The 26,454-nt window shown below is 47.4% G+C and overlaps 1 protein-coding gene across 20 annotated transcripts in view; it reads right to left on the bottom strand.

Moving 5' to 3' along the window:
* The window catches only part of DEPDC5 (DEP domain containing 5, GATOR1 subcomplex subunit), a 120,248-nt gene that overhangs the window by 6,955 nt on the left and 86,839 nt on the right, over positions 1–26,454 (bottom strand). For 12 of the 20 annotated variants that reach the window (XM_057305777.1, XM_048221359.2, XM_057305779.1 and 9 more), the window contains 7 exons: positions 25,910–25,975; positions 16,166–16,320; positions 14,087–14,164; positions 13,469–13,601; positions 11,637–11,745; positions 10,135–10,359; positions 4,953–5,122 (listed from right to left, as the gene is read on the bottom strand). In XM_057305777.1, the coding sequence (XP_057161760.1) occupies positions 4,953–5,122; positions 10,135–10,359; positions 11,637–11,745; positions 13,469–13,601; positions 14,087–14,164; positions 16,166–16,320; positions 25,910–25,975 (936 nt within the window). Of the gene's footprint in view, positions 1–4,952; positions 5,123–9,161; positions 9,310–10,134; positions 10,360–11,636; positions 11,746–13,468; positions 13,602–14,086; positions 14,165–16,165; positions 16,321–25,909; positions 25,976–26,454 lie in introns of those variants that run through there. The other 8 variants (XM_048221361.2, XM_048221362.2, XM_057305780.1 and 5 more) reach the window with 3 other exon arrangements.

Here is a 26,454-nt window from a genome sequence, read left to right as displayed (position 1 = left end):
TCATGGTCACTGGCTCCACACAGGTTCTGGGCAGGAAATAGCACAGTTTTACCTCCTCTGACAAATACTTGAAAAACTGTGAGTTAAGCACATGGCTCCTCCTCACAGCCCGAGCTTCTGCAACTTCAGTGTTTCTTCTGGAAGGAAGCGACTGGAGAGAGCTATTTCTTGCCTCCTAAATGGCCTTCTCATTCTATAGGATGTTGGAGGAAGGTCACAGGAGATAAGTTAAGTCCTTCTAAATTTGTCCTTTATCAAAAATTTACTAAGCCCAAAGTATCAAATAGGAAAACAATCCACTCAGGCTGGCTGGAAGGGACATGATGCAGGGCGCAAGATGACTATGGTGGCCTCTGGCCAAAAGCGATAAGCCCTGACCTGGCGGAATGAGAGCCACTCTCCGGCAAACTCCCAAAAGCTGTCTGTCCGAAGACTCTGAACGAAGGTTAACTGGGGCAGCAAGACAAACCTCCCCATCAGTAACATTTCCTTGGGAAACAGTGGCGATTTTCTATGTCTTAAGATACTTTTTGAACCATAAAACTATGTATATTAAAAAAAAAAAAAGATGCATGTGTCTCTGGCATACAGATGAGTTTGTGTTAAATGTTATTCCAAAAAAATATAGCTTGGGGGGGCGCCTGGGTGGCACAGTCGTTAAGCGTCTGCCTTTGGCTCAGGGCGTGATCCCGGCGTTATGGGATCGAGCCCCACATCAGGCTCCTCCGCTATGAGCCTGCTTCTTCCTCTCCCACTCCCCTGCTTGTGTTCCCTCTCTCGCTGGTTGTCTCTATTTCTGTCAAATATTTAAATAAAATCTTAAAAAAATATATATATATAGCTTGGGGGCAGCACCTGGGTGGCTCAGTCGGTTAAGCATCTGCCTTCGGCTCAGGTCATGATCCTGGAGTCCTGGGATTGAGTCCTGAGTTGGGCTCCCTGCTCAGTGGGGAGCCTGCTTCTCCCTCTACCCCTACCCCTGCTCATGCTCTCTTTCGTTCTCTCACTCACTCACTCTCTCAAATAAATAAATATTAAAATACACACACACACACACACACACACACACAGTTTGAGCTATAACTTGACTTAAATATAATTACATTAAAAATTGAAGGGGACCACTCTTAGCTTTTTTTCCCAGAAACACTCATAACAACAATACATCAACAACAAAACCAAGATCTCTGTTTAACCAAAATAATTTTCCTCCCTTCCTCCCTCCCTCCCTTCCTTCCTCCCTCCCTCCCTCCCTCCCTCCCTCCCTCCCTCCCTCCCTCCCTTCCTTCCTTCCTTCCTTCCTTCCTTCCTCCCTTCCCTTCCCTTCCCTTCCCTTCCCTCCCTCCCTTTCATTCTTTCTTTTCTTAAAGATTTTATTTTTAAGTAATCTCTACACCCAAAGCAGGGCCCAAACCCACAACCTCGAGATCAAGAGTTGTGAGCTCTACAGACGGAGCCAGCCACATGCCCCTGACCAAAATAACTTCTAAAGCTCTTTTTATTTTACATAATATTTTAAAATATGTCCTATTTTAATATTATAAATATATATTACAATATTATAAACACTACATATTATAAAATCACATAATAAAATGTGATTTATAACAAATTTGGACATTACCTTAAAATAATAATTAATCTACACTAGAGATTTCTAAAAACTTAATAAAATACCATTGACCCTTGAACAACACAAGGTTTAGGGGCACCAATACCCTATGCAGTAAAAAATCTGAGTATAACTTTTGACTCCCCCAAAACTTAACTAATAGCCTACTGTTGACTGGAAGTCTTACCAATAAGATACACAGCTGATTCACACATATTTGTTAACATAGATACTATATGCCCACAATAAAGTAAGCTGGAGAAAGGAAAACGTTATCAAGAAAACCATAAGGAAGATAAAATACGTTTACAGTACTCTATTTATATATATTTTAAAAATCCATGTATAAGTGGATCCATGCAGTTCAAACCCATGTTGTTCAAGGGTCAAAACTGTAATGATAAAGAGATTAGCAGCTTTCAGTGGGTTTTACATGAACTGGTATCAAAGTGTACTTTGAAAAGACAGTTACTATATTCCCCCAGGGAGATAAATACTCTTCCTCCTGCCAAACGGTACTATATGTGTGTGTCCATGAATGTTATGGTCGTGTTGTTTGAGATAGGATTATCTGGTAGGGCTTCCAAGGAGAAGGCTTAGCCTACTGGGTCAGAGGGTTAGTTCTGCCTGGAGGGAGTGGTTAGCCCAGTGTTGACTAGCTGGGGAAGAGCCAGTGTCCTCTGCAAGCTGAGCTGGACAGGTGGCTGAGTGTCTTTTTTTTTTTTTTTTTTTAAGTAGCCTCCACATCCGGCGTGGACTGCAATGCGGGGCTTGAACCCACAACCATGAGACTGAGACCTGAGCCAAGATCAAGAGTCAGACGCATAACCGACTGAGCCACCCAGGTGTCCCGCTGGGCATCTTATTTGATTTGGACCTTGAGAATGTTCCAGTGTTCCAGGGTAGAGGTCCACAGAGGCGCTAATGCCATGCGGAGGAAGACTGGGGCTGGGCAGAGAGAGACACAGACAAATCTCTTCCCTGGGATATCATGCCTTGTGGGACAAAACTAGGCCTCTGAGCCCTGGATAGAAAAACAATACACTAACAGCTGATGCTGTGCTCACTCTCTTTGGTCATCTCCTAGCTTTCTGTCAAGCCTTTCTGAACCTTCTGGCTGCTCTCAGCAAAGCGATGACATGCTTGCACCAGTGTGGGAGGAGGGCAGGACTCCATTAAAGCCACAGAAAAACACTCTTCTGGGTTGATGGGGAGAGTGTATAAAAGGAGTGGCAGACTGCAAAGATGGTTAAAGAGGGCCCCTGGAAGATACTGAGAGCCCGGCTAAAGGAGCGTTTGTTCTACAGACACTGGGACTGGGGATGCGGGTGGCCGGGCTGGCTTCTCAGCACGAGCAGTGAGTGACCCGATTAGACAGACCGGCCAGGCCGACCAGGAGGACCAAAGACAGGCAGAAGACCAACTAAAAGACGGCTTCTCAGCTTTAGTACTCGTGACATGTACTGGGTACTTCCTCGTAGCAGCTGTCCTGTGCGACATGCTATAGGGTGATGCGCGGCACCCCTGCTGTCTCCCCACTACATGCAGTGGCACTCGTCCACCACTGGTGCCAAGTAAAAATGTTTCCAGATATTACCAAATGCTCCCACAGGGGCAAAATCACACACTCCCCCCACACCTGTTGAGAGCTAGAGTTAAAGGCGGTGATGTTCACCGACGGGGGATTGGTTAAGTAAACAATGGTCTACGGCCACACCACCCTGAACGCGCCCGATCTGGTCTGATCTCGGAAGCTAAGTAACCAATGATACAAACAAAGAGCAGAACATTCTGTAGCCCTTAAAAACAATGAAGCAGAACAAAAACAAAAACACAACAAGGCAGACTTATTTATACTGATACTGAGGATCTGTAGGTAATAGGACCAAACAGACTGCAAATACAGTTGACCTTGGAACAACACAGGTTTGAAATGCATGGGTCCACTTACATGTGGGGTTTTTTAATGAACAGAGTACTGTAAATACACTGTCTCTTCCTTATGATTTCCTTAATAACATTTTCTTCTTTCTAGCTTACTTTATTGTAAGAATACAGTATATAATACAGAGAATATACAAAATATGTGTTAATCGACTGTTTATGTTATCCTTAAGGCTTCAGGTTAACGGTAGGCTATTAGTAGTTAAGTTTTTGGGAAGTCAAAAGCTATACTTGGATTTGGCATCCCTAACCCCTCTGTTGTTCAAGGGTCAACTACAGTATTCCAAGCTACCATATCTGTTAAAAAAAAAAAAAAAAGATAGGGGCGCCTGGGTGGCACAGCAGTTAAGCGTCTGCCTTCGGCTCAGGGCGTGATCCCGGTGTTATGGGATCGAGCCCCACATCAGGCTCCTCCGCTATGAGCCTGCTTCTTCCTCTCCCACTCCCCCTGCTTGTGTTCCCTCTCTCGCTGGCTGTCTCTATCTCTGTCAAATAAATAAATAAAATCTTTAAAAAAAAAAAAAGATAATAAAGCTTTGTATATGCACATACTATCTCTGGAAGTATACTCAACAAAGTGGTAGGGTGGTTGCTTTCATTTATTGATTAAAAAAATGTTTTTTAAGACTTTATTTTTTTTTAAGCAATCTCTACGCCCAATGTGCGGCTCAAACCCACGACTCTGAGATCAAGAGTTACATGCTCTACTGACTGAGTCAGCCAGGTGCCCCAAGGGGTTGCCTGTAACCTTTGTTATTTTTTTCTTAGAATTTTTATTTAAATTCTAGTTAGTTAACATATAGTGTAATATTGGTTTCAGTAGAATTTAGTGATTCATCACTTACATATAACACCCAGTGCTCAACACAAGTGCTTTCCTTAATACCCATCACCCATTTAGCCCAACCCCCACCCACCTCCCGGTGGTTACTTTTAGATGGAAGTCCCTGGGAACGGGGTAAGGGTGGGAGAGGGACTGACTTTTCACTCTAGACCAAGGATTCTCAATTGGGGGCAATATTCCTCCTCCCTGGGGACATGTAGCAATATCTGGAGACATTTTTGGTTGTCACAACTGGCGTGCTCCTGGCATTTAGGGTAGAGGTCACAGACGTTGCCCAACATCCTACAATGCACAGGACAGCCCCCCACAACAGAGAGTTATCCATCCCAAGAGTGCCAAGGCTGAGAAACCCTGACCTAGCTCCTTGTCAACTGTATGAATTTTTTACTGTGTTTAAATTTGTTTACAAGGCTATTCCAAACAGTCCAGGTGAAAGGTTATTGGAGCCTGAACTAAGAAAAAACAAAAGTGACATGAATCTCTACCAAGCACTCACTGTGCCCCTCGGCAAGGTGAGCCAAGGCCCTGACTACAACACGAGGAGGCTCTCACCATCTCGAAAAGGACTGCTGCGGTCACGGCCATCCAGTGGAGCTTGATCTCAAAGGCCGCATTCAGGGAGAAGTTGCCATGATAGTAACAGCTGCACCACTCCAGCCGGTCTGTGCGGTTGTTCACGTCCACATCCAGGGTCACAGTCCTCTGCTCTGGGACAGTGGCAGCTATGTCAGCACGTTGGAGGGGCCCCAGGAGAGAGAGGGGAAAGAAGGAGTGGGATGAGGTGGAAGAACAAACAACTAGGCATCCAGATATAAAACTGCTGAATCACCTACTAGAAAATCACAGATTCTAGAAGCTTCATGAAAATCATCTAGTCCAGGGGTCAGCCAACTTTTCCCATAACGGGCCCAGTAACCTGTCGGGTTTTACAGGCTATGCGGTCTCTGTTTCAGCCATTCAACCCTGCCATCGCAGTGCACCAGCAGCCAGAGACATGTAAATGAACAGGCCGGGCGGTGTTCCAGTGAAACTTTATTTACAAAACCTGAAGGATCTTTAGGCAGTAAAACTACTCTGTATACTATCATGGTGGATACACGCCATTACACATGTGTGAAAGCCCAAAATGTACAACACCAAGAGTGAACTCGAATGTAAACGGGGGACCCAGGGTGAAGACTTGTTAATGCAGGTTCGACGATGGTAACAATTGCCCCACTCTGGTTGGTGCAGGGCACGGGCCGTGGGGGAGGATGCGAGTGTGCTTAGGCAGGGGGGATATGAAAACCCTGTGTACTTTCCACTCAATTTTGCAGTGAACCTAAACGTGCCCTAAAAATAAAGTTTATTACACAACAAATAAACAAACAGATGGTAATCCAGACTTGGTTAAGCCACAGTTTGCCTCCCCCTAATCGGATCCAACTCCTTCATTTATAGATGAGGAAACAGCAGCCCATGGAGGAGAGAAATGCCTTGCCCAAGATCAGAGTCAGAACCTCAGCCAGGCTGAACCCCAGACCTTCCCCCTCCAGTGACCCACAAAGGGACACCATGGGACAGACAGCCCAGACCATAGTGAGGAGGAAGTCTTGCTTTTCTGGTTTCAACCCAGGAAGACAAAAAAAAAAATCTACAATTTTTTCTCCAGAAACGAAACTTCGTAATGAAGCTCAACACCCTGTCCCATCAACTGTGTGTTGCTCAGATTTTAGGCTGGTGCCAAACTAGCTCATCCTCTCTGGAACTCCTGCCCAGAAATCCTACTCAACCCCAGATAGGGATGGTTTAAGGACGGGTCAATCAAGTTCCTGACCAGACTAAAGGCCTGAAAGAGGCTCAGAAGTAACGGAAAGATCAGGGCTCTGCTCTGCCTGACTGGGCAGTGCCAGACCTACGTAGGGTCTCTACAAACTATTTCCAGCTCCTCATTCTCCCCTGCCCCCAGGAATCCAAAGGTATCTCTTTATCTGAAGCCGTCCGCTTAGTTCTGGGTTTTGCAGGTAGAAGCCCTGAGTGGCTTTTATCGCTGACAAGGATAAAATGGCTCTTGAGTCAGCGATTTTAACGGGCAGCAGTGGAGCTACAGTCAGGACGCTGAACGGCACCCGGGTGGACTGATACGCAGCTGCTGGGTATATAGCTTATCATGCTCTCAGAACCAGAACATGCAAAATGGCAAACGTTGAGCCAGGTGCCCCTGAGAACATTGCTTCAGCTCTCCTGCTTTGGTTCCTCGTTTGCAAACTGAGATGGTGCCCACCCGGCTGCTTCCCGGAGGAGGGGTGAGGATCAGGGAAAACATGGCTGGCAGGAGGTCGCAGATTCCCCCTTTTGCCTTCTCCCATAGCCACCCCACTTGCAACTCTCCTGTTATTCCTTCCTCCCCATTTAAGCTACAAGCTCACCAATGCTCAACCTGAGGCCTGTCCGTGACTCCCATGGACACTGCTGAGCCACCTGTGACACTTCAGGCTAAAGAACATGGTGGCTCCAACGCGAAACGTCTCATCAGAACTAGTTTCTGTCTCTGCCTTGTGTTCCTGATTCATGGCCCAACCACAGTAGCCTTTTACTTAACAGCCCCAGTCGAAGGAAGAAAGCTTTGCTCTCTGGTCTTGGACAGTGTACTCCTCCCCAGGAGAAAAGCCTGGGTCACAAAAGAAAGGGCACTCGATAAACACCAGCGGTGACCTCGCACATCTTTTCTCTCCCATCTGGCGTGTTCAGTTCAGAACAAACCGGTCTGAGGAAGCCCAGGGAAGTGTCCTGTTCAGCCAAGTGCTTACAGGCTCAAGATATCACTAGCTTTCACTACTTCAGGGGTGAGATCGACAGTATGGATGCTGCCAGCAGCTAACGATGCTGACAAAGGTGTAAGTCCCAGCTGAGCTGCAGCTTTCAGCGAGTTCTCTGAATCACTCCTTAGTTGCAAAAGAACAGGACAGTGAGATACACTGAGTCCCAGTACACACGGGCAAACCCAGGGGAGGAGCAGGCTGAGGGTCCTTCACCCGGGTCATAGCGAGGGGGCTAACAATGACCTGGGGACGGGCACCAGAGCCACTGGAGGAGAAGAGACTGCAGGCTCAGGTAGGGCACGAGAGATCGACATTCACAACCGGAGCTGCCCACCGACAGAAAGAGCAGTCGCAGGAGTGAGTGCCCTGTTGGGGGAAGTTTTCAAGGAGCAGCTGGCTCCCCACTTATTAGGAGTGGAATGGAAAATGTTCACGTGTCAGGGTTTGGACTGAGGCGCTTGGCAGCCTCTTCTGACCCTGAGGTCCAGTGGGGTTATCAAGAAAAAGCTGAGAAGTCAAAGGTGTGTGAGTGGGCTTAAGGGACACGGTGCTGCTTCTCCCCGGGTCTCAGATGCCCCTGTAGCTTCACAGCTCAGCCACACACGATGACATGAGTGGAGAAGTGAGAGCCACCATGCGCCAGGGCAGACAGGACTGTGTGGCACCTGTCAGGAATATTAAAACAGCTTTCTGCTGAGAAAAACAGATTTCCAGTTGAGAATCAGAAATGTTTAAAAAGGGGGGCGCCTGGGTGGCACAGCGGTTAAAGCGTCTGCCTTCGGCTCAGGGCGTGATCCCGGTGTTCCGGGATCGAGCCCCACATTAGGCTCCTCCGCTGGGAGCCTGCTTCTTCCTCTCCCACTCCCCCTGCTTGTGTTCCCTCTCTCGCTGGCTGTCTCTCTCTCTGTCGAATAAATAAATAAAATCTTTAAAAAAAAAAAAAAAAGAAAGAAATGTTTAAAAAGGAACACATCAAAATGAAGAGGGGAGCAGGTCATAAATGATATACAGGCCTTCTTCCCCCTATAAATCATGTTAATTTTTTTTTCTGAGGCAAAAAGCCAGCACTGAGGACAGTCCAATTCAAAGACAACGCATCTTTCTCATTTAAGTAAATGACACAGCAAAAGTCTACATTCTAACCTGAAAAAAAAAAAAGCTGGGAAGAAGTAGCTCATATCCCAACACCGAGGTCTGAGGGATGCTGCTGGATAGAATTAGCAGTGATACCAGCATGTCGGGTTTCAAAGGATAAGAAACCCACTTCCTGTGCAAGGGGTGATGGGAAAAGAAGCAGAGGAGTGAAATTCTACTACAATCATGGGAGACACTGGAAAGCTAATAAAAGGATAACTTCAAGAAAATATGCAGACACGTGAGAGTTTGTCCGGTTTCAGAATCAATGCCGACCCTCTAACACCCATGTACAAACCCCAGGCGAAGGACACCTGCTTGATAAACTACCTGCTAAAGACATAAATCCTCTCTTCTTCCTTACTCTCCCTCAGTTTTCGACAGATGACTTATTTTTCCATATGCTGCTCCTCTTTAAGTGCAATTTTTCTGAAATAATTAGGAACCAAAGCTAAACTGAAATGATTTGAATCTCACCTTGAGCTTAGGACTATGGCTGACAGGAGAGGTTTCTACCAGCCTGCTGAAGGAAAAGACTTTGGAAATGAGGATGTTCACGCAGAAATTGTCAAGATAGCCTCCAGAACCAGGATGATGATGCAAAGGGGACAGTTCCTAAGCATTTTCCAGAAGCAGTAACTCTAACTCAGGAGTAAGCAGGGACATTGGGCAATGTCAGGAGGTATTTTGTCACACTGGGTGGTGGTGGTGGGGGTGCTACTGGTAACTAGCGGGTAAGGAGTAGGTGGCCTCTTTGTTTCCAAAAGACTTCAAGGAGGGACAGAGTTAGAAATGCAACACAAGGAAGAGGGTAAGTCATGACTACCTGGGGGAAAGAGGAGCCACTCTCTTCACAGTTTTGTCTTCTCCATGCCCCCCTCAGTTCTCACACACAGTGCTGGGCATGCTGGGTGAGGGTATAAGGCGAGGTTCAAAGCCACATCTGGATCCAAGTGAATCTGAGGATCTGGAAACTGTGATGACTATTAACATCTCCATTCTAACAGCTAGGTAGGAATTCCAATGCGCTGGGCATTTCCAGGCAAACTAAGTAGAAGGTACAATTTCCCTGGAGTTCCTTCCTTCCTTCTAGAGGATTTTTAGGATCTCTCCAACCTGCCATTGAGGTAAATCTCATGACACCTGGCCTAGAGCATGCATAGCCTAAAGACATTTACAGCCCAACCCACCACTCCAGTCCTTGAGAGCAGAGGTCCCATTTCCTACCGGAGGTCACCACCATTCAATAAGTGGGTGTGCACCCCTATCTTGGAGCTGCAGGAACCAAGGAAAGGAGTGAACACTCCTAGTTTACATCCCTTGATGTGGTGAGCACATGTAGGGAGGAAGGGCGGAGGAAAGATTCATGATCGGCCTCAGTGTTTGGAATGGATAGCCTCTGAGATTCCTTCCTCTTCTGACATCCTAGGACAGTAAGTCCTGAGAGGGCTTCTGGCAGGTACTAAACCAGCAGTGAGCACCAGCTCACATCCCCCATAGTCTGGGTGCTTCTTGGGAAAAGTGACCCCATTGTCTATTCTCTCCTATTCATGCAGGTTTAGCACTGTGCCCTCATTTGAGAGCTCTTGGACACTGTTTATTGGTTGGGACAATAATGAGCTTGAACTACTCGGTCAGTAGGAGCTAGCATAGGAGCCCTCCATGTGGACACAGTACCAGTATGACAGGTGCGGTGGCCCTAATCCTGGTCCACGTGGCATTGTCCCCTCGGCTGACTGCCACTCTCTCTCAGCCACCCACCAGCGCATCCCCAGGCCCCATCTGGGCCAAGCATCTACCTAAAAGCGCAGCTGCCTGGCTCCGCCCTCCAAAGCTGCGGCTGAAGGAGCTGTGCCTGCTTGCATAGGAGGCTGGCCGGCTGGGCAGCCAGGGCAAGAGGAAAGCAGGAATCTCGGAGTGCAAAAGCTCTTCGGCCACAAAGGCCACCTCAAACCACTTGCGCTGGAAGCTGGCGAAGTCCTCCACAGCCGTCGTGTGCCAGGTGGTGGGCTGCTGCATGGCCACTGGGAAAAGCAAAGGGGAGAGAAAGTACCCTCAGCACAGATGCTCATTTTCTTACTGATGCAAGGCTGAACCTTGCAAACACGATGCTAAGTGAAAGAAGCCATATACAACAGGCCACATGTTATAGGATGCCACTTAGATGAAATACCCAGAATAGGCCAATCTTAGAGACAGAAGGCAGATCAATGGTGGCCAGGGGCAGGGGGGAGGAGGAGTTTGGCAGTGACTGTTAATAACACAAAGGTTCCTTTCAGGGTGATGAAAATGATCTGTACCCTAGACAGGGCGGTGGTGTTTGCACAGCACCGGGAACGTACAAAATGCCAGTGAAGTGTTTACGTCAGAATGGTTCACTTGATGTGACGTGAACTTTTCTTCAATTAAAAAAGATTTTTTATCCTCAGTTTCGTACCTCTAATTTCAGAACAGATAAGAGTAACCAGGTTGTTTTATTTTCCTACTTGAAGGTAAAATAGGTACCTATTGGTCCAAGTAGGATTTTAGGGGAGAGGTGGCAACGGACACGATAGTGGCTACCAGGGAAAAAACCTGCACAGATCCACTTCTGACACGTTCTTGGATAAAAGAGCAAAGTGAAGGGGCACTCGCTGCTTCATCTGATGTATGATTCCCGAAACCCAGAGGCTGAGAAGCCATTTGTCTGCAGGATGGGAGTCACTCCAGCCAAGGTCCCTATGGGCTCTGGGTGGACTGGAGCTGCGGCTCTGAATCCTGGGTGCCTCTAGTGCCATGTGAGCCAGCTCTGACCTTGCTGGAATGGGTCCCCTCTTGGGAATTATGTTTTCTCATTAAAAGAAAAAAAAAGTTAAAATGTATCTTAGAAAACTTGCTAGGATTTGATAGTCTTTCTGGGGTAAGAAATGGGAGTCAAGCAAGTAAAAAGTGCTGTAAGTTACAGATTAGAGCCTGTCTATACTCAGAACCACCTGCACTGGATGGGGGCGGGGGAGGGGACACTATAATTAAAATTAGTAACCAAAAAATGGCCCATGGGAATTTCCTCACACCAGATCCTTTGGCCTCTTGGTTTATCTTCCATCCATGCTGTTCTGACCAAGAACATACCATACCCTTAAGAAATACTTGTCACTCCGGTTATGCTTAAATTAAGTACAAATGCTCAGGAAGTTGACAGATCTGTCTACTTAGAATACAAAGTCACATAAGGAACTCAAGAAGTACCATCATTTGAAAAAGCAAGCCACCAGGAAAAACACTTGCCCCTGTGGGCCACAGCATTCGCCTCATCTCTGACCTCGGTCAGGTTCTTTGTCCATGACAATCTTGTAGAAATAGAAGCCGTAGATGAAGGTCCGCCAGACTTCACCAGATGCATGTGTGATGAGCTGCTCTTCCAGCATTTTCTAGAAGGAGAGACATTGAAACTCTGAAATTCCTGGGGAGGGACATCTTAGAGGTGCAGCCCTCAGTTCACTGGAGTCAAGGAAGTGACAGGAACATTGAGGAGACCCTACTCTTCACCCCCCATCAGCCATGATGATGGCTCAATGATAAATGCTGCTCTGGATATAAATTATATTACACGATGCAAGTGCATATTATAGTATCATCAATTATTTCAAACATACAGGAAAGTATAAAGAAGATCCAGGTATACCACCACACAACGTCAACAACCTTAACATTTTGCTATGCTGACTTCAGATCTTTCTATTAAATAACAAAACAAAACATTCTGTGGACTCTCCCATGTCCCATTCCTCTTCCTCTCTCACCAGAAATAAACGGTTAGTGGAACGTTATTCCCATACGTGTTTTTAATAATTTCATTATACATGCATGTATTGATAGAGAATGAGGTATTTTTGTGAGATTTTAAATTTTAAATAAAGCAAGTAATACAATTATCATTTTGTATATTGGATTTTCACTCAACATCATGCTTCGAACATTTGTTCCACGTTGATACATGTCCCTCCAGCTCATTCATTTTAACAGCTGTAGAAGCATTCTATTGTGTGAACAAGGAAACCTGATTCTCAGGGAGATGGAAGTATAACTAACAGGGCAAAGGCCATGCAAAACCGCCTAAGAGACCCTCAAAGAGAGAACTGATGACTGCATGCTTATTCCAATCAGTTACTGATTTTACGTTTCAGGGATGACAAGCCTGCTGGTCAGCAAATGGTATTGATTTCTGTGTGGACAGGACAGTGTGAACCACATCAGCCAATCTGACCCTTCCTATTCTTCTCCTCTCCAGTTTAATTCCAGTTCTGAACAGTGTCATTAAATTTAACAAGTGTTTTCTAGGTGCCTACCATGTGCCAAATAGCATGGGGATATGGAAATGGGGTGACAAAAGGTAGCCCAGGGGCCCCTGGGGGGCTCAGTCAGTTAAGTGTCTGCCTTCAGCTCAGGTCGTGACCCCAGGGTCCTGGGATCAATTCCCAAATTGGGCTCCTTGCTCAACGGGGAGCCTGCTGCTCCCTCTGCCTCCTGCTCCCCCTGCCTGTGTTCTCTCTCTTTCTCTGACAAATAATTAAATAAAATATGAAAGAAAGAAAGAAAGAAAGAAAGAAAGAAAGAAAGAAAGAAAGAAAGAAAGAAAGAAAGAAAGAAGGAAAGAGAGAGAGAGAAAGAAAGAAAGAAAGAAAAAAGAGGTAGGTAGCCCAGCCCTCAAGGAGCCTGGCCAAGGTGGGAGACAATGAAATGAGATAGGCAGAATCTTCCTTCTGTTGTGCTAAGTGCTCTGACAGAGTAAGGAAAGAGTGCCAGAAGGTCCGTGAGGCAGAGCCTTGGGAATGACCGGAGGGAGATGGGGGCTCGAGGCCAGAGGGAAGGCATTCCCTGGGAATCTTTCACAGACTCCACCAAGGTTCAAGAGTGCAGACTCCGTCCAGAGCATTTCAGATGATAAATTCTGCCGGGTTTTTAAGTCAAGGTATAGTGTCTTTCAAATCAAGACTTGTGCGTTCATCGATTGCAGACAGGCCTCACAGTTACTAAAGGCAGAGGCTCACCACAACCAGCAGATCTCGTTACTAGAAAGGACAGCTGCTTCAGGGATTGGCTCTGGTTTCACAGGGCCTGAGCAGACGGTCCTGCGGGCCCGTGCTGTCTCACCTGCATGATGTCGATAGCCATCGCCTGCGTCTGGACGCCCTCCACGTTGTTCACCAGCCAGTGCACCACCTCCGCGCTGATGAAGCAGCATGGCGAGAGGCCCTTCTGTTCCGAGAGCAGCTGGACTCCTGTCCTGAATTGCAACGTGGTGGGCAGGGAGCAGGGTATGTGTGCACGGTGGCAACAAGCAGAAAGAGAACGTGAAAAAGAAGGGACTCCCACTAGAGCATTTAATATCTGAAGTAAGGCTCCGCATGGTATAATTTCTCTACACTATTCCTAAACCCACAGAATCTGCAAGACAGGACAAAAGGAGGTATTATGGGGGAAAAGGAGAAGAGGAAGGAAGAAGGATCTGACAAGAGAATTACCACTAGGTAATTTACATAATTACTTCATTTAATCCTTATACCAAACCTGTGACTTAACCACAAGTATCCCATTTTACACACAAGGTAATAAAGGCTCAGAGAGGTCAAGTAACTTATGCAAGGTCTCACAGCTGGTGAACATTACATCAGCTATGAAGCCACCAAATCACACTGCGTGAGCATCACCATGGCTTGGGGCTGTGAGATCCACCTGCCCTTGCACTCCTACACGTGACGAACCACTTACGAGGGGTGCTTCATGGCTTCCAGGATCTCCGTGAGGGTGGAGGATGAGGTTAAGGAGCTTGCTGCCAGCTGCTGGGAGCTGTAAACAGAGTGTGCAGTCAGCAAAGCAAGGGGGCACAGGTGCGGTCAAGAGCACGAACCTCAGGAACCACTCTCTCTACTTCCTACAGAGCTGGAGGCCAAGGATGACACTGACACTGAAGGCGTTGAAGCAAATGCTGCTCCGCTACCTCCTAGGGATGTCTCACGGGGGCTTCCTAACTTCCAAAGCATACACATTAAGACAAAAAAAAAAGAAAGTGGTTTTGTGTCCAAACTTGTTTCCCTTAATAAGCATCTCCCATTTTAATAATGCTTCAACTACTTCCAAGAGCTCTCCCTGGATGGTTCTGGTCTTACCCCCAAGGCCTTCCCTACCTTTTAACCTCACCAGGGAACGCTAGGTAACCTGGTAAGAGCAGGGGAGAGAGAACTGCAGTATCATCACTTGCCAGCTGGAGGGACTCTAGTTTCCTCATCTGAAGACAGGGATGATACTACTCCTATCTTTTGGGATTATTGTGAGGTTACTGTATGTAAAATACTGAGTGCAGGGCTGATACCCACAAAGCTCCGAATGGTAAACAATACTGAACATAATAGCAACAATATCAACTTCTTCAAACTCTGAGAGGTTAAAGGAATAGGGGAAGGTTAAAGACCTGGGAGGTGTCAGGGTCCACGTTTGAATCCAGGTCTGCCTGTATGTAGAGCCCAGATCTTTCTACCACCTATCGCCTGTGTTCTTCCTCACTGGTCCAGGACTCAGTGGAGCATTTCAGAATCTCAGGTTTTCAAAAGCCTGTGAAGAAGACCCCTGCAAGTGAACTTCCTTCTAATGCCTGAGTCCCCACTACAAGAGTCTGAACAAGAGGCCGTCCCGTCGGCATGAACATCTTCGATGGCAGAGAACTTAGCTCCTCGATACAGCCCATTTCCCAGAGGCAGTACCAACTGCTAGTTGGTTCTTTATCACACAATGGGACCTGTTCTTTGTCATTTTCATCATCGGTGCTGATCTGTGTCCTTTTTGGTCTTCTCATCTCCAGCCCAAGAATCCCCAGTTCCCTTTTTCCTTCAAAAGCAGAACAAAGCCTGCTGCTCAATGAGGAAGCAGAGAAATGTACTCCCCTCCCTAGGCAGCCCCTCCAATCTCCTCCACGTCCAGAGCCAAAAAATCAGCCGGGCTTGATATGGGCCTGGGGGGACAAAAGGGACTAGAGAAGTCCAGGCTGCCCGCTGTCTCTGAAGTGATCCCCCTCCCTCCTGGCCAGAGTGAGTGAGGTGCCCTGCACCAGAGGCGGGTAAAACAGGCAGACCGAGTGACAGAAAGGAAAGTGGGTGGCTGCTGGCAGGGTCCAGCCAGGTGAGCTGCCGCAGGGAGCCTTCTGCTCTCAGATGAAGGCATGCAAAAGTCAAATCTGAGACCATTTCACCAAGGACTGCTCAGTCAGTAGTACAGTGAGGCAACCAGAACAGACTGGGCAGAATATTATAAGGCTAATACAGCTGGGAAGGAAATCAAAAAGAAGTTTTTCAGATTTGAAAAATCACATTAAAAGCTAGGGCTCTTTCTCAAGTAAATGAGGTCCAAGCAGCTTCTTTTTCCTCTGCATACTCAGGAACAGGAAAAGGACAGCCACGGTCGGGCACAACCAGCCACTCATCTGCTGTTCCTTCATTTCCTCAAGCTGTAGCTACTGGCTGTCCGCAGTCACACACCAGGTGCCACACCAGGTGCCACACTCAACAGGACAGACTGGGTCCAGGCCCCCTTCCCAAAGCCCACTCCTGCACAATGCCTGACACTCTCCTGTGTCCCTGTGGGCACCTGCTAGCCGTCCAGTAAGGAAGGCAGGGCACAGATCCTTAGCCCCATCAAACTGGTGCTGCTAAGACCTGAGTGCCCGTGGCTTCCACGCAGAATTCACAGCTGAGTCACAATGTGGGCCTGGGACTCTGGACTCCCAGGATCCACAAACTTTGAGGCCAGACCATCCCCAGTGCCCAGGAGCATGAGTTCAGCCATTCTGAATCTTACCTGCTGTCACTGGAGTTTGCCGAGGGGAAGCTCTGCTCCCCTGAGTTCTGGGAGTTCCCAAAGGTCTGGCTGTTGCCTCTGTCCACAGACTGGCCTGTGCTTACCCCCAAACTGGTGCTGTCCAACACCGGGGTGGCCGTCTGGTCCACAGACACCTGCAGGAGATGTGAAAATGAACAAAACAACAAAATGCTTTAAGGCTATTTATATACGTGATCCCCCAGTGGTCCCTGGTGTTAGAGCTAAAGGAGTCCAGCCCAGTCTCGTGTGGGCTGCCTTCTATCAGAGCCATGCAAATTCCTGCACCCCACACCAAGGCTGATAGGAAACCGTCGTTCACAGTGAATCCCCAGAACCACAGACATGGCTCCAGCATGTGACTCAAACCACAGATTTACACTAAAGAAAAATCTCCACAGAAATAGCAAGGAAGGCAGAAGCATTCCTGTGAGACTAAGAAGTGGGAGAGAGAGAACACAATTAGAGACAAATGGGTGAGTATTTGTCAAGTGCCCTCCCTTACCATGGCCCACCCTTTGCCACCCCAACCCTCCTTTGCTGTGTCTGTCAGTGGGACAGTCAACCTTCTAAGGGCCCAGGCTCAATCCTCAGGGGCATCCGACAGCTCCCTTCCTTCTCCAGCTTCACCTCTAAAGAGAGGCCTAGTACTGTAGCCTCACCTCTGCCGACTCACATGTATCGCCAAGTCAGAGCTGTTCTACGAGGGGAGGCTGTATCAGTCTCCTACCCGACGCCCCCGACCACAGCCTCTCCCCTGAAAACGCTACCTGCCAGCCATCTCCATTGTCCTCCTCCTAAAGGTAGTTCTAATCCCATTGCTCTGTGACTCTGAAATCTTTCAGGTCTTCCCATGAGCTACCAAACTCGCAGAGCCTTGTGGGTCCAGCACAAACAGCCCTGACCTGTGATGGCCCTGCGCAGCCCGCCACTCACCCACATACACATTTCCAGCCAAATCAGACCCCACGTATTTAATCCCGTCTGTGTGTTCCGCCGACCTGAGGTGCCCTTCCCTACAACCACAGGCTAAAAACCCATCAGTCTTCAGGGCCATTTCAAATGCTGCTCCCTCAGTAAAACGTCTTCTGACTCACTCCACCCCAGCTCCCAAAGGAAATCCATCTCTCTCACTCTCTACTTTGGATCTCTGTAACCCCCTCCTGGCAGCTGCCAAATTTTTCTTCATGTAATATACTGGTCTCATTCCCTTTAAGCATCTTGGAGCACAGGACTCGTGTTTGACTAGAAGGACTGTACCGTACCCCACAGCAAATATCTGGAGAGAAGAGCAAGCCTTCCAGACACTCCAGGAAAAATCTGACTCCCAGTCCAGTCCCTCTTACATGGGGTTCTCAAGTACCTCAAAATGGAGCCTTCTATTACCAATATTTTGTTGGATGTTGTAAAAATCACTCCTTCTAAAATGGGGTGTCCCAACCTTGGCACCATTGCCATTAGGGGCCAGGTGAGTCTGTGGGGTGGGGGGGGGGGGGACTATCCTGTGTCTTATAAGGTGTTGAGCAGCATCCCTGGCTTTCACCTACTAAATGCTGGTAACGCCAGCCCATCACCACCCTCTATTCCCAGCTGTGACAATTAAAAATACCTCCAGATAAACCAAATATGCCCTGGGAAACAAAGCTGCCCCAGTTCTTCAAGAACCATTCTCCTACATCAGGCTCAATGATTTGCAAAAAGACCACACAGACTTTGCTGGCACTGCAGCAAGAAGCAGCTTGCAATTACCAATCACCATCTGCCTCTAACCAGCAAGACTTAGAAACACATACTATACCATAAAATTAAATGAGAAGAAGCTAATTGAGGGGGGCTAGACCCAGCTCTTAGGTGCTACCTTCCAGACCCCTGTAGTTGGGTTAACTCTCATCTATGGCACCTCTGAATTGCCCCACCAGCCTAAAGAGCCAGAAATTTACATGACTCCTACAGCTTTATTTTAGCAGGAATGTGGTTAAGGAGTTATCCTCTGAATCAGAAATTGGCAAACACTTTTTGCAAAGGGGCAGAGAGTAATTATTTTAGGCTTTGTGGGCTAGATGGCCCTGTTGAAACTACTCAACTCAGCATGAAGAAGGACAGACGCAGCCAGAAAATGTAAATGAATGGGCGTGGCCCTGTTCCGGTAAGAATTATCTACAAAAGCAGATGGTGCATCAGATTTGCCCCATAGTTTCCTGACCCCCTGTGCTATATCATACAATGTCCATCTTTCAAGAGGCTGCTTCGATCTTAATACCATGAAAGGTTACGCTTCTCCCGAGCAAACGGTTTGCCTTTACCTTATGACCACTCTGAATCCTAGAATAGATGTTTCCCACTTTTCTTTGGTTCCCAGATAGTTCAGGACTGAATTTAGCACAAAACGCTAGATAATCTGTAAGACCTCAGATGATGTCCTATCTTATATTTTCTTTTCTTTTTTCTTTTCCTATATTTCCTCATTTAGTCACATTTTATTCTGGAGGTTGCATTTACTTCCATACTCCACCTGAAGTAACTTTTCAGAATAAACAGAAAGACAAGGAAAGCTGGACGGACAGAAGGGCAGTCTGCACAGAGGCCTAAAAAAGGCAAGTGACGGGAGGTGCTTGGTGTTGGACGCAACTCCATTTGAGATATATATATATATATATATATATATTTTAGGGGCGCCTGGGTGGCTCAGTCATTGAGCGTCTGCCTTCGGCTCAGGGCCTGATCCCAGGGTCCTGGGATCGAGCCCTGCATTGGGCTCCCTGCTCCACCGGGAAGCCTGCTTCTTCCTCTCCCACTCCCCCTGCTTGTGTTCCCTCTCTCGCTGGCTGTCTCTCTGTCTGATGAATAAATAAAATCTTTAAAAAAATTATTTTAAAGTAATCCCAAAGTGGGGCTCAAACTCACAACCCGGAGATCAAGAGTCACATGCTCCACCAACTGAGCCAGCCAGGCGCCCCAGAGGCAACACCATCTTAAGAACCTTGTCCCAAATCCTCCTTATAGAGGGATTCCACGTAACATGCCTAGATACCCCACCTCCAGGAGCTGCAGTTGAATCTCTCCATCCTCTTTTGATTAAGCTACAGTTAGGGACTTGCTTCCAAAGAACAGAGTATAGAAAGGGAAAAATAGTAATTCCATAATGGAGACAGCTGACAAATACTACATCACCAAGCGATGAAGGTTCCTGTGACCAGCAATGTGTGGATTCCACGTACCCCCTAGTATGACGTGATGAGAAACAAACTTCACCGCTGAGGTATTTTTGTCAAGAACCCATAACTCCACCATGAGAAAAACATCAAACCGGCCCAGATTCAGAGGCATTCTGCAGGATACCTAGCCAGGGCTCCTCAAGACTCTCCATGTCATTAAAAAAAAACAAGGAAAGACTGAGAAACTGTCACAGACCAGAGGACACTGGGGAGACATGAAAACTAAATGCAACTTGGTGCCCTTTGACTGGAGCCTGGAACAGAAAAAGGACATTAACAGAAAAACTGGTGAAACCCAAATAAAGTCTGGTATTTAGCTGATTAAACAAACAAACCCTCATCAGCAACACCAATCCCCACTCTCCTTCCCCTTTCCCATGTGCCCAAAGCCATGGAAGAAGAAGATGAGGAAGCTTTTTGCCAGGGATGCCGTAGAGGTTAGCGCCATCCCCAAAAGGCACCCACAAGGACCCCCCTCCAACTCGTGTGCCTGTCAGAGCCCCACTTTCTTAGGCTGGACGGCCGTCAGCCACCAGGAAGCTGCCAGATCTGCCAGCCCAGCTCTCCAACTGTACCTTGAGGGTGGTAGATGTAACATAGTGCTTTTTCTTACCTGGAGACAAAATGCGCTAAGTGGTGTTCCTGGTTTCCCCTCACCTGGCTCCTTTAGCGCATTTAGAGGCATCAGAAAGGGACCCATGATAGAATCTCATATTCAGAGAGCTTGGGAATAACTCCCAGCTAAAATAGCCAGTTTTCCCAAGGTTCATAATATCAGGAAAGGATGGCATATCCTTCCAAATCAAACCTCTCCCCCCTGCCCTCATGGAGCTTGGCATCTAGGAGTGGGAAGGAAAAACAGACATTAGACAAGGAATGCCCATATTAGGATAGCTCTATGCCCAAGAGGAGCTCGGGATTTCTGATCTCAACTGAACCGTATTTCCTCCACAGGCACAGCCTCCCTCTTCCATATGTCCATCCCAACCCCTGATTCTGCATGGCTATTTATATTTTCATATCTCAGCACCACTCTAAAAAAAAGGAAGAGGTTATCAATATACAGACATATAATAAGAAAAAATAAATACATGAGAAAATCCAGTGAACGAGGATAGAAAAAGTGAGAAAAAGAGTAAATAAGGGTAGGGAAAAGGTGAAATTCTAGAGTCTCAGTAAGTACTTCGACGATAGCATTTTAAATGTCTAGACCTGTCCCATGCACTACAGTAGCTACTAGCTCTATGTGGCTATTCAAATATAAATTAATTAAAATACAATGTAAAATTCAGTTCCTCAGTTGCACCAGCCTCTTGTCAAATGCTAATGTGTGACTAACCATCTGTGTTGGACAGCACAGATAACAGAACATTTCCATCATGGCAAAAAGTTCTATTGGACATCGCTGGTCTAGAGCAAAGGTGGCAACAAAACTATGTATAGGGACTGGTAGATATATATTGGCACAGCTGGCTATTAAAAAAAAAAAAAGGCTGCTCCAAGGCCCCGTGACTATTGCTGGGAAGGAAGCCAGGCCCCATGTCTAGCTTATTTTACAATACAAGACAGAAACCTGGGTTTCTGTATGAAACCTCCTTGTTTTTAAGTATTTCCAACCACTTCAAAAATTAAAAATGTACAGCAAGGCTGAACATGTTTTCAGGAGCTGGGAATGAAATGAATGTCCTGCAGGTAAAACTGTACTCCTGGCAAAAGTCTTGCACACAGATTTCTGATAAGAACCTGACTGACGGTGGAGGGTTCAGGTGAGGGCAACGGTTGATTAATATGACCCTAAGGTCCTCTGGGGGGCGGGGGACTGAGCCCCCGGGGACATGAGCCTTTTGTTCACCCATGTCTCCAAAGAGAGAAAACAGATCAAAGGGTAAAAAGTCCACTTTTGGTCACTGACTCTGACTTCCCAGGGCTCCCACGAGCATGCCAAAAACTGCAGCCCTAACAGCTGTGGCTTCAAAGTGCACTCTGCAAAAGCCTGGGGGCCTGTGGTAGCATCTCTGGGGCCATCACAGGGCACACGTGCTGGGGGCTGGGAGCCTTCTCCAATCCCCCACATACTTAAGCCAGAATGGTTCCATGTGTGTTGGGTGATAGTTCAGGGTTTGGTGTAAATTATCCACCGGGAAAGAAAGGGTTCCTTGTTGTTATTGTTCCATTGTTTAAATAAACATTTTTGTGTCTACCTCCTCCATCTGTATCCTAGGCAGTACTTACTGAGCCCCTCCCAAGCGCCAGGCTAGGTGCTGAACAACCAATGGTGAGCAACAGACATGGCAGCCACCCTATGGGAGCTTACAGTCTCATGAAGTTGGGCACTAATCAAATTCCAGCCGTAGAAACACACAAGTAGAACTGGGAGAAGAGCAGAATGGAGGGGCACCGGAGCTATGTGAATCTACGACGCAGGATTTGACTAGAGGGTTAGGAGTTAACCAGGCCCAGAGGGAACAGTGTTTGCCCAATCACTGTGGCAGGAAACCTGGTGCCGACAACAGTGTGGAGAAAGGCTCCTGTCGCTAGAGTCCAAGAGTGAGGAAGAGGATGACAGAAGATGAGGCTGGAAAGGGAGGGAGGGCCTTGATCATGCAGAACCTTCCAGGCCATCGTAAGGATTTTGGCATTTATCCTAAAGGAAAGAAAGCCACATGTTATGGACTGAATGTGTGCCCCCAAAATTCATATGTTGAAGCCCTAATCCCTAAGTGATTATATTTGGGGGTGGGGCCTTTGGAACTGATTAGGTTTAGGTGAGGCCATGAGGGTAAAGCCATGATAGGATTAAAGTCTTCACGAGAAGAGAGACCAGAGCTCTCTGTTTTGTCTGCCACCTGAGGACATAGGAGAAGGCAGCCATCTATAAGCCAGAAGAGGGCCCTTACCAGGAAGCGAATGTATTGGCACCTTGATCTTGGACTTTTCAGGCTCCAGAACTGTAAGAAGCCAATGTGCTGCTTAAACCCCTAGTCTATGGTGTTCTGTTACACCAGTCCAAGCTAATACACCGTGGAAAGGTAAACCCTGGATGCAGGCTGGGAAACAGACTGCCGAGGGCCAGGATGGAAGCAAGGAGACCATGCTGGAGGCTCCTTCAGGACCATGGTGAGAAACAGTCACAGGGACCAGGGGTGGGGCAGTGGTGATGGAAATGAAGGAGAGAAGCCCATGAGTCCTTGCTGGGCTGAGCCCCTGAGCCCCACACCTGCTTGTGAGAGTAACTGGCTGGGGGTCAGGGGATGGGGGAGGGAAGAGAGCATAACATTGGCTCAGGCTTCAGGTGGCAGAAGCCTGTCCCCTTGACCGTGATATTCCTTCAGGCTCCAAACTGCAGACTAAAGATATCAGGCTGACTTCTGAGGAAAATCTCATTACCAAGGGCTTCTCAAGCCCTCCGAATTCTTGTGTCAGTTTGTGATGATAAAAATCGATTTCCAGAGAGCAGGGCACAAAGAGAACTGTATAGCTCTGTTCCAGTTATCAGATAGAGTGACATGTTCATTTTCATTAGAATGATGAATTGGTGGCACAAGGAACTGTTTCCGAGACTGGTGCATGGCCCTGCTACCTGGAACCCTCTGCGCACTGCTGTCTGTTTCAATTTTACAGGCACTTCCTTCCCTGAGCAGAGTCAGAGTCTGGGTGATGCCCTCCCCCTTGGCCAAAAGGAACCCCTTCTCAGCAGAGAGCTGTTGTGAAGGGCAAAACTCAGAGGCAACACCTCTGCAACTCAGTCAGAGCTGGAGCATTTTGTGAGGTCCAACAGGGTCCTCCCAGAATTTCAGAGATAAAAGGCATGGGAGAAGTCACGCAGGCTCAGTGCTCTCTCTCTCTCTCTCTCTCTCTCTCTCAGAAAACAGCTGACTGGCCCAATCAAGCTGGTTCACTACCCGGTACCCCCAGCCCCTGTCCTCCCTCTCCTCTTCCACACACAGATGCACGAATGGGGAATTTACTACGTGCCAGTGTCTGAGCTAACCACACAGATGCTTCATCTCAGTTCCCTCTCACAGCAATCCTACAAAGAACACACAATTAGTCCCATTCTACAGATGAGAAACCTGAGGTTCAGGGAGGTTAGTGCAGCTGCCAAAAGGCTCACAACCGGTCTGACGCCATAGCCTACACACTGACAATCTTTTAACATGTAGCACCATTCTCTTAAGGAGCTCATGACCCACTCTTTGTACTTCCTGGTCTGGGAATTAGGGTGGGGAGCAGAAGCTGCAGGAGTAGGGAGTAGGCTCTAATAAGCAGCTGCCTGACATGGACATGGAAACCTGGCATGGTAGGAATCCTATCTTAATCCCAGCTAGTACCTAGCCACCACATCCCATGCAACATGCACGATTGTTCCTGCCTCAGGCATTATTAGAAGTGTGTTACTTGGTTTCCAAATACGTGGGGCTTTTCTAGTTACTTAGTTGTCCTTGACTTGTTACTTAACTGCTCGGTGCACAGAAAAATGCCTTATGGCGTTTCATTCCCTTGAAGTCTGTTGAGAAATGCATATTCTTTTTAATCCTCAAAACTACCCCACAAGGAAGAGATTTTTATTTCCTTCAAATGAGGAAACTGAGGTTTAGGAGGTTAATTCACATGCCTAAAGCGGCTCCCTGGTACAGTGCTGAAGACAAAATCTGAAAGGCGCCCTCTGACCCCAGTGCCCCTCTCCACTCTCCACGCATCGTGTTAGAAAACAAACAGCGCGTTCCATGTTACGTATATTTTAACACAATGATAATAAACAAAATAAACAAAAACAAACCAAGCACAATTTCATTTTGTGTCAGTATAGAGAATCCCTTGCTATATATGAGTAGAGGCAATATTTTGATTTATGTGCAAGCTTACAACACACTTGGTCGGTAATACAAACTTTATTTGCATGCCTCTCCCAACAGCTCATTTTTATATGTGATTTCCAACTGTTGGAACTCATCCATTTTCGTTGCACCTGGAATTCCGCCGTGTGAAGCTGTGTGGACCACTACATTATTATGGGACTTACAAAACAATTCTCTGCTGGCTCTGCTGATTTTTATGTTAAATTCTAATCCAAGTCCAGAACTTTTCACGAGAGCCTCTTGTTAGAAAGTAAAAGGTTAGTAAGTCCACCCTGAGTTTGATTTAAACCAAAAATGCAGGGTGCCTCCCACACTCCGAGATCAGAGATTCTTGATTAGAACTCAGAGATCCTGATCGGGATCTGCCCAGGGCCACACAGCTCACTGGGAAAAGGCAAGCGCAGACCTCTGAAGACCTGCACAGACAGGCACAGCACCATCTGACCTCATAAGAAAGGGAAGACTCCAGTGCTCACTACCCGCTTTCCCCCCAGGCACGGTGTGCTAAGTGGTGCAGGGGCTCAGCCATTCATGACTTGTGTGCCTCTGACCAGGTAATGTATTAAGCCTCAGTTTCTTCATCTGGAAAATGGGGTAATAACACTTATACCTCACAGACTGTTGTGAAAACTGCATGTACAAAGCCCTTTGCACAGTAGCTGGCAGAGTGAGGACTCAATCAATGTTGGCTTTCTGGCCTTCGCTAAATAGGGATCCCTCAACCTTTGCCTTTGAACCTCCCAAGTCCTGTCCTCCTTAGTCCACCTGTCTCTGCATAAACCTTCTCTACTCTTTCAAATTTCTGTAACTAAGTCAATTTCGTAGGGGCCTCGATAAAGGGCAGAGAGTCCAGTTTCTCTTCCCCTAGGACCTGTCAGAACAGTGATTACTAAAGCCAATTACAGAGCAGGGGTCACAAGTCAAGCCTGTTGGTCCTGGATTTAAATCCCAGCTCTACCCTGTACTGTGTAAAGCACAACTTCTTTGTCTTCCAATTTCGGATAAATTAACTCAGAGGCTATGTAGTGAGGATGAAATGAGAGAATACTACGTGTTTGCCACGGAGCAACTGAAGACTGTTTGGTCTTAGAAGGCCTATGGAGGTCTGGTCCAAACCCTTGATTTGACAAATGAGTTAAGGGAAGTCCAGAGGCGAGGCGAGCTGCCCAGGGTCATGCACCATTAGCCTATGACAAAGCGTATGCCTATTAATAAATGTTTGCTGTTTTTCACCACTTCCTGCCACACTGCTATGAATTTATCAGGTTGTACTGGAACGAAAAAAGTTAAGCGTTCAGTTCTGAAGAAAGCATATTTCACGTTGCTTATATCATATGGACAAAACATCTAAAAGGGAAGATGCTGCTGATGTGGCAGAGAATCAGTGGCAACTACGTGGAACAGACAGGCAGACTCGGGAAACTCGTGCGTCAATGTTGATGCGCTCATCTGCTCTCCTGCATTAATCATTTGCGTCCCCCTTGCCGCCGCCAACCCCGCGGAAGGGGATGCACACCTCTGAGACTGATTTCCATTTCAGCTGCCCTTCAAACTCAGTTTCAGCCCAATTCCATCTGTTCAGAGCCAAGCAGAAGGCTTCTGCGGATGGGACAGACATGCACGGGCTGCAGAGCCCTCGGAGTTTGACTGACCTGTGGGTAGAAGGCGGACGACGCTGTGCGCGGGCTGCGGACAAACTCCATAAAGAAGGCCCCGTCCTGAAGTCAGAGGAGGAGGAAGCAGCGGCGGCAGCAGCGAATGCAAGGGAGCGAAGGGACGAATGTGGACCCGTGGTGAACCATCAGGGGAAGGACAGGGGTATGAAAGAAAAAAATAAAAATAAAAACAAAGAGGGAAGGAGAGAAACAAGGGTATGTGAGGGGAATGGAGGGGAAACAAAAAGAGAGGAAGAGAGAGAGAAAGAGAGATCCACCCAGAAAGACCATATCCAAATGCAAAGCATTAGCAGGAACTCACACCTTCCTGGGCAGAATGTCCCGTCTGTGTGGAGCAAGCACAGGGATGGAAGGTGTGTCCAAGCTCCCTCAGGTCTCATCAGAGCCTGGCTTGGATGTCGCACCCTCCCACATAGCTCTGAACTGTCTTCAGACCTATGTCAAGGGAGAGGAAAAGGCCACGAGCTGCTTGGTGGGGATGGTGGGGGAAAGCCTTCAGGGGTCGCTTCCTGGCCTCCCGC

The sequence above is a fragment of the Ursus arctos genome, unplaced genomic scaffold (assembly GCF_023065955.2).
Source record: "Ursus arctos isolate Adak ecotype North America unplaced genomic scaffold, UrsArc2.0 scaffold_34, whole genome shotgun sequence".
NCBI classification, from domain to species: domain Eukaryota; kingdom Metazoa; phylum Chordata; class Mammalia; order Carnivora; family Ursidae; genus Ursus; species Ursus arctos.
This window is presented reverse-complemented; position numbering and strand designations above follow the sequence as displayed.